Source organism: Cyprinodon tularosa, unplaced genomic scaffold (assembly GCF_016077235.1).
Source record: "Cyprinodon tularosa strain WSP-4 unplaced genomic scaffold, ASM1607723v1 ctg280, whole genome shotgun sequence".
NCBI classification, from domain to species: domain Eukaryota; kingdom Metazoa; phylum Chordata; class Actinopteri; order Cyprinodontiformes; family Cyprinodontidae; genus Cyprinodon; species Cyprinodon tularosa.
Window position 1 is genome coordinate 1605825 of NW_024038986.1, and position 8482 is coordinate 1614306.

The 8482-nt window shown below is 39.3% G+C and overlaps 2 protein-coding genes and 1 non-coding gene across 3 annotated transcripts; all 3 read left to right on the plus strand.

Annotated features, from left to right (window-relative positions):
• Positions 1–622: 622 nt before the first annotated feature.
• LOC119786855 (protein KRI1 homolog) lies at positions 623–2597 on the plus strand. Its single transcript, XM_038290409.1, has 5 exons — positions 623–634; positions 889–953; positions 1027–1122; positions 1203–1682; positions 2454–2597. Exons 1-4 carry the CDS (start codon positions 623–625, stop codon positions 1672–1674), a joined length of 645 nt encoding a protein of 214 aa, XP_038146337.1. The 3' UTR covers positions 1675–1682; positions 2454–2597.
• LOC119786890 lies at positions 689–787 on the plus strand. Its single transcript, XR_005281250.1, has one exon. It is a non-coding gene; the product is annotated as a Z30 small nucleolar RNA (small nucleolar RNA).
• Positions 2598–4378: 1781 nt separating the features above from the next.
• LOC119786856 (serine/threonine-protein phosphatase 1 regulatory subunit 10-like) lies at positions 4379–8060 on the plus strand (the record flags this gene model as incomplete). The annotated part of the gene is made up of 5 exons (XM_038290410.1): positions 4379–4787; positions 7356–7464; positions 7550–7636; positions 7750–7885; positions 7969–8060. Coding segments are annotated over exons 2-5 (422 nt in total), but the record flags the coding sequence as incomplete, so codon positions are not given.
• Positions 8061–8482: the final 422 nt, after the last annotated feature.

The window sequence follows — 8482 nt, forward strand, 5'->3', positions numbered from 1 at the left end:
TTCACCTGAAGGAAAATATTGGTGTCTGGAGCCACATTAAAGTCAGTTGAAAGACATTTGAGCATTAGTTGTGTGTGTGTTGTGCGTTCAGTTTGTCCATGAACGCTGTCTGCAGGCCATTGTGCTTCATGAGATGGAAGTTTATCAACCGGCGCTACAGTTCTGGACACATCCACAGGTTTTTGTGGGTAGGGGAGGTGGAGGGGCCCTTGCAGTTCGGGCCCCTTCCACCATAACATCCTGGGGAGATTTGATAAGGGGGGTGCTGAATCCTAAATAACACTTTTCGTTTTGAGAGCAGGCTGCACAGAATTTACTGTGAGCCTGTAAATTCTGGCTCCACATGGCGAATATGGAGAAATTGTCAGGCTTCTCCGCCTTGAAGCGAGCGTGCACATCCAGGATATGATCCCATCTCACCTTTGACTTCAACCACCGCAGTCAGCCTGCATTCAATCGCACCCAGCATACGGCTCACAGCCTTTGTAAGCAGCCTGATCGATGCCCAAATCGCCACAACATCCTATGTAATAGTAGATTCATCAGGTATCCTTATCAGTTATTGCTTTGAAACTGAATGATTGAACCTTGCATGGTTTAAGTGCATCATTAAAAGCTAAATATGATTTTGATGGTATGTGAGGTGTTGATGTGCAGCTTTAATGGATGGAGCTCAGTGGTTTTTACTCTGCAGTGATGAGATGTGTTCCTTCTGATTTGGTATTGCCTTCCTCCGGGGAGAGCTCTGACCAGGGAATGATCCCACTCCAATCTTCTCTCTGAGCAGACCATATTCCAGTGAGATGAAGCTGCTACCTAAAGCAGTTTGCTTTATTATGTGGACTTGTTTTAATTCGGAGAAATAACTTTTTTTTTTTTTCACCTCAGATCTTGAATGCTAACGACCAGGAGCTGAACCGCTGGTGCTCTCTGAGGAAGACCTGCATGTTCAGGTACTGACTCTGGGCTGATTAAGATGTTTGAACAGTTCAGATTATTTAGTAACGTCGTTCTTTGCTTCCTAAGGTCTGAGAAGGAGGAGCTGTGTGATCTGAAGAATTATAAAGTGAAGGCACAGAATGTGAGGAAGAAGAAGGAAGTCCTGAGCTCTGTGTATTCTGAGTGAGTAGAACTTTAAGCAGCTGGACTCCATCTCTACCGTGGTTAGAAGGTGAAGGTGTTGATCTCTTCCTGATCTGCAGGGAGGACAAAGAAACAACTGAGGCTAAGACCAAGCTGGGAAAGAAACGGCGAGACCGTCTGAAGAACGCCGATAAGCAGATCACAGGAGCGGAAGAAGCGAGCATGGATTCTGCAGAGGAGACGATTCAAGCTCTCAACGAGGCTTTGGACAACACTGAGGAAGGAGAGGAGATCCTGGTACCCAAGAAGAAGAAGAAGCTAGAAGAGCAAACCAAGGATACAGCGGAGCAGACAGCAGAGAAACGAAAAGAAGGCAAGAACAAGACTGCATGGTCCAAGAAGAAGCCCAGGAGGTTAGGTGGACGCCTCCAACCAGGAACCAAGAGGGTGAAAATAGGTGGCCGGGAGTTCAGCAGACAGAGACTGAAGGCCTACGGGCTGAACCCCAAAAGGCTGTACTTCAGACAGCTCGGCAGACAGAAGCGGAAAGAGCAGGAGAAGAAGCTGAAGCAGAAGAACGAGGAGGGATGAGAGCTTCCATTGAGCTGCTGTCTGACCTTATTGGACCATCAGAGAAAAATAAGCTAAGATTTGAATATTCTTTAAAAATGTGTAGAATAAAAATGTAATTGTGCTTTAAACCAGCAATGTCCTCGTTTGCTTCTGTCAGCTGTTTGCCTCATTAAGCCAGAGCGGTGTTCCTCCTGTCACAGCCCGGTTCTACAGCTCAGTCCTGGTGCTGAGATACGAGGCTGCTGGAGTGTTTGCAGCTTTACGCAGCATCGCTGCTTGAGTAAATACTGGGAAACCAAAGTCATTTACTTTTATCCAGGCTACAAATTAGCCAATGAGTTGTTTCAGTCTGGGTTACCAGAAAGAAGACGAGAAAAAGAGCAGAAAAAGTGGACTGGGAGAAGCGCAGTGAACTAGTGAAAGAAAAGAGAAATAGTGTGCTCAAAGATGACCCTGTATATCTTGATTATGTTTGGCTCAACCTGCTGTTGTGAAGCAGGATTCTCCACCATGAACATAATCAAAAATAAATATTGATCAAGGCTCAAAATATGTCAGTTCAGGTGTTTTACATAGAAAGTGAGACAGGAAACTGTTTATACCAAACTGAAAGATTCAAAAACTATTTAGATTTTAAAATAGAAAGATTTTTTATTTTTTATAAAATTCAGTGTATAAGATGGATGCATAAACACCTGCATTTTATTTCAGTGTTAAAAGCTGTTTAAATTAATGGATTATAATTATAAATTTCTCCGGACCTTTACTGGTTGATGATGGTCTTTATTCGGACCCGGACGATTTTAATTGGTTTCTCCTGTTCTAATTCAACATGTTGGGAAAGTCCATCCCTACCAACTACAGGAGAACTAGAGAGTCTGCCTTCTCTGTCAGAGCCCCCAGCACCTGTTCATGCTGAGTATTGCTTGGGGGGCATTTCAGGACAGTGGTTCATGAGGGTGCCATTCATTTCAACCATTTATATTAGCTATAAACTAACTCGAACTATAGTTAGAGTGGCTCTGGTTACTCTGAGCTATTTCTATAGTTATGCTGCTATAAGCTTAGACTGCTGGAGGACATAGGGGACCCATTTTCATCATTCTTCTTCTCTATTCTCCCACACTGTAGAATTTGTTATTTCAATCTCTGACGCTATGCTTTCTCTGCTTTTTCTCATGGTAGCTTCATCTGGTCTGTTCCTGTTTGGCTGTGACACCATCCTGGAGAGAAATATCAGCTGTACTGCCATCGAAACCTTTGTTTATAGATGTTCGAGATCACCCTGTTTTTCAATGTAGTCCTGTTTGACTGGCTGGATGTACTCTCTTTATCCTCTGACATGGGAGGTGGCTTGGTGCTTGTCTGCCTGGCTGTGTGTTTCCTGGACGGGGCCCCCTGTGGAGATGGTTGACTGTTGCCTTTGTATCTCTGCTTCTTTTTATATGCCTGCTTCAGTCTCCTTGAACCCCAGTCGGCCTTGGCAGATGGCCGCTCACACTGAGCCTGGTTCTGCTGGAGGTTTCTTCCTGTTTTTCCTCTCCACTGTCGCCACAAGCATGATAAACCTGAGGGATTGCCTTCGAGTCAGTGACTCAATTCAATGAACTGGTTTTCCTTAGATAAAAAACTTTTAATCAATTTGAATGTGAGATCTGGTTGAATTGTAAAGTGCCTTGAGATGACGTGTTGTGAATTGGCGCTATATAAATAAACTGAATTGAGTATTAGATATATTCTGTGGATTGTCAAATGTAAGTATTGGTACATAAGGCTAAATTAACAGAACACCTTTCCTCCTCGTTAATTTATTGTTGTCCTTTTGTTTTTGATTGTTTTCTGTTTGTGTGTCTTTCTTTATATCAATTCTTGTATGTTTTTAATTAGTTTGATTTTTGTTTATGATCTATGAAAAATTAAAAAACAAAGTTGTACGCAGCTGGTGTGTTCTTGCCTTAATATGTATAGATGTCTTATTGGACGCTGCAGGCAGCGAGGCCGACATGCCTATAGGGCGGTCATCTTGGATCAGACCACAGTTCAGACAGCTGCTGTCAGAATGAATAGGAGGCGCCTCAGATCTCATTTTAATCCCATAGAAGACAAATCAATATCACAATTATCTCTTACATGTAACAAATCCTTAAAAGAACAAAACAAACATATTTACTCAGACTAAAACAATTTAAACTGAGCTCAAGCTTATAGATATATGCAAAGTTATATATTTTGCAATTATTTATTAATATGATTAACACAAAGTTTTATATGCATATACTGTAATATATTATACAAATACTTTATACAGTATATAATTATTATTCAGCATGTTTAAGGATTACTCTTTAATAATCAGTATTATCTATAGAGGAAACATTTGTTTTGGGGATTTACAATAGAGTAAAGTTATTATGTAGTATTGTTTTTAACTTAAAAATTATTTTTTATATTTTTGTCATTGTCAAGACTTAGGTAATGGTCAAAATATTTGTATTTATGCAAATGTAAACATTTGTTCTTTAACCAGTTATTTGTGATATATATATATATATATATATATATATATATATATATATATATATATATATATATATATATATATATATATATAAATTATAATATGAATTTCTAATTGAAATGCTGCTCAAAACCTTGTTTAACCAGTAGAAATTTAATAAATATTTTATTATCTACGAAATGAGAATGAAAACGGCCGGTTTAATCTATTTTTGAAGCCTTAATGAGGAGTTTATTTCTCAAATATGAAATGCGCCATTAACCCCTTGAGTGGCAGTTAGAGTCCACAATTCTGTTTTCGTTCAAATCGGTAAAAATTGTTGGTCGTCACGTCAACAAAGCCGTTCAGTGTATATAACATTCCCGCGTTTGGACGAAGGTAAGAGAAGTCAATAATATTTGGGAAGGGTAAAAATGTCAGCAATTTTTAAATACCAAAGTTTCTGCTGTTCAAAATACAATTTCCTAATGATAATGGAGGACGGGGAGTGTTTACCAGTCAGCTGAAAGTTAATTTGTGTTTTTCTTTCTGTATTTTTGCAGTTTTTCCTGAGACTGAACATTGGCCTAACTTGAAATAATTCATATCGTTGGAATTTCCAATAATATCAACAGTAAGTAAATTTTTTAAGTATGTAAATTGAAATTAATCCAATGAAATTGTTGTGGGTTATGGCTAGTTATCAGTAGCTAGCTAACAGCTGGTATGATACTGTAGTTGTGGGGCATAAAGCCTCATAGAATGTTCTAGAATCTGCACATAAAGATTGTATACCTGTATAAATATGTTTGTGTATAGAAAATATAAAAATGTATGGGCGGCTGTGCTTTGCAACATGCATACATCTTATCAGAATTTGCTATTACTCTTAACCCCACTAAAAATATTTGATTAAACTGAACCATTTGTTTTGTTTTTTTAGCAAATAAACATAACCGAGAAAATTAATTCAATATTCAGCGAGTTAAAGTTGATTAAAATTGATGCTGCACCTGCTCAACACATTATGCTGAGCGGAGCCTAGTGGTCTCCGCCAGTCACGTGACATTTGTTGCTAAGACGCCATTTTTGGTGGAAAAGGCGTAGTGTAAACAACCGCAGCATAGCTAAACGAAGGACTAAAGGATTTAGTTTGTTTCTCTGACTATATGGAAAAAAGTAAGCAGAATGCGAAATTACCGTACCGGCAAAAACTTAATAACGAGGCCAGGGACCGTTACTTGTCGAAACTGTCGGATATTAACGGCATAGATCCTTATGATCTCCTCATCTTCACAAATGGCTCCTTTGTTGTCTGATTTAGATAGGAGGAACAGATTATAGCAGGTGGCCTGCTATAATTTGTTCCCCCCTTATAACTTTTAAGAAATAAAGGTCAATTAACTACAAAGTTTCAGGGGTTAGTTGTCATCATAAAAGATGACAAATTTCAAGTTCTGCACGTTGGAATTGAAGCGGAGTTAAGTCGGGTTGTTCTTCCTACTCCGTGCGCGCTACAAATTTTCGCAGGGATAACTACCTTGGCACGACACCGGGACTGGCAGCCTCTCGCACAACACGATCGTGTCATTTCTGGTAAATAATTGTGCCGAAAGAACAGCCGCATGTGGGTTATCTCGACTTTCCACCTAATATGGTGGTTTTCCCACGTTGCACCGCGCCCGAGGTAAACAATTGACGTCACTTGGCGGAGACCGGTAGGCCGATGGTCTTGAACAGGGGGTCTGTGACCCTTAGGGGTCCATGGAGGTACTGCATGGGGGTCATGAAAGTTTTGGTTGATTAACCTTTTTTGTTAATATTCCCCCCTGCAATTTTTCCCCCTAATTGAAATGTCTTTAAATCCACATTAACATGAATTCAGCACACTGTAGTAAACAGATAAATGGAGGCAGAAGATGTCTTTCAGTCATCAATGCTCACATTCAGCGACACACAGGAGCTCTTTCAAGCTGGGCACCGTTTCATTCACAACACCTGTCCCATCAACAAAGAACCAGAGTCAGAAGTACTTTAATAATCCCAGGGTGAAATTACTTTCGTTACATGAGTCCTTCTGTAATAGATGGACTATAGGACCAGTTTGATTTAACACAATTTCATACAATATATATAATTAGGGGGTCCCCGCTCCATCTCCTGCTATAGGCGAAAGAACAACGGAGCATTAGGGCCAGGCTAGATTTTTTCTGTTTTTAAATACTAGAATGAAGTCGTAATATTATGATATAATACATTACAATTGCTAATGGCGTCAGCTGTAAGACATTGACCTTCACCCCTGTGGTTGTTGGTTCGAGACCCAGGGTAGACTTTCAACAGCTGAACTGTTGCGAAAACTCTAAATCATGTCACAGAAATGCATCACACTGATAAAACCAAAACAATGCATAATTGCACTATATATATTAAATGCTCTGGACTTCCATATCAATGGGTTTTTGCACCATGTTTTTTTTCTCCCACACTGTTTACATTTGATCACTGCTGCACTTTAAGGAATTTAAATGTCATGAAAGTTGTACAAAACAAAATTTTGATTTGTATGCACTCTTGTGTATACAAAATGACAATACAAGTTGTATGAGTCTAAGAATAAAGTTGTTAATTTACAAGAATAAATTCATGAAATTATGAGAATAAAGTTGAAAAATAACGAGAATGAACTCATTAAACTACGAGCCGTTTCAGAAAGACCATTTCGAGCTCCGACCATCACCACCAAACAGCAACCTGAGTCCATTTCCACATCCTGCCCAATTTGATGCTTCTGTGCTGAAATATTTCCTTATTTGTCAAACCAATGCCAAAGTATAACTTCACATGATGCTCGACATTCCACATTTTAGGGAAGACAGTGCTTCTTGCAAGTGTTGCTATAAAATACAACTTTATTCTCATAATATTAGGACTTTATTCTAATATTACGACATCATTCTCGTACTGTTGTGATTTTATTCTCCTAATTTTATGACTTTTACAGCAGCAAAGGTTATAGTAGAAGCCGTCACCTTAGAAAAGTGTAAAAAAGATAACAGATAGGAAAATAAAACAAATAGAGTATTGAAGTGTTTTACAATATAATACTCTGTATCTGGAGAATAAAAAATCAATAACAGCTCTGGACATGTTTACGGTAATGGATGTGAGAAAAATAGCAGCAACTGTGTGTGTGTTTTAGACATGGCGGAGGAATCTCTTGACTCCAAGGAGGTTTTGGAACGCATGGAGTCCCTGCTGGGAAAGGATAGAGAGCTCCGCAGTCTGGAGGAAGTTCCCCAGATGTTCAGGTGAGATGCTCCCCTCTGATGGTGCAGCCTCCGTTCCTCCTTCTGTCATCAACCCATCTACTCATTTTTGTCTTTTCTTTCTCAGCGTGATGAAAGCTTCTACCACGATGGCCAGCATGAGTGTCTGCCTCAACGTGCTGCTGCAGACACAATCTCACGATATTCTCCAAAGGTGGGTCTCCTACAGATACAATAAATAATGAGGTTTAGTTCAGGCCCAGGAAAAAGAAGCAGCTCTTCTAGTAGCACCAGCTGGTGGTTAAAACAAGCTTCCCCTTCATCCAGGTTCATCAAAGTGGGAGGCTTCCAGCTGCTCTCCTCCTGGCTCACCCACTCTGAAAGCACCAACAACACCCCGCTGCTGCGGCTCATCCTGCTCACGCTGCAGAAGCTGCCTCTCAAAGTGAACCACCTCACACAGGTAGCGCCTTCAGATTCTCTATCCGGGTTTTGGGGTTTTAGTCACTTTTGACAACCTTCACCCACTCTGATGTTTTTCCCCAGAACAACGCAGCCAAGTTCGTGAAGCAGCTGAGTAAAAGTGGAGAAACTGAAGGTGAGTTTGAGACTGAAAACAGCATAAATGTTGGTTTGAGGTAGTGTTCATTTTAGCAGCCATTTTTAAATTTAGTTTTAGTTTTAGTCCAGTTTCAGCATTGATTTTTAGTTTTTATCACATTTAGTCGACATCATCCCATTTTTTTTTAGTCTAGTTTTAGTCGACTATAAGTCAGAGCATTTTAGCCTTTATTTTAGTTCAAGAAAACATAATTTTATTAGTTTAGTTTTAGTCAACAAAAACCGTCAACATTTTAGTCTAGTTTTAGTTGGAACATAATTTTAACCTTTTACTTTTTTGTCAGCAGATAATATTTAACATTTCCTAAAATTATTTCACATTTCAACATTTTCTCATCTTTTTGATTAAAAAAAACTCAATTTTAAGGAACACATGCAGACATGGAAGATGTTCTGACAATATTTGCATATTTATTTTGAACATTGTTAAGGTTCAAAG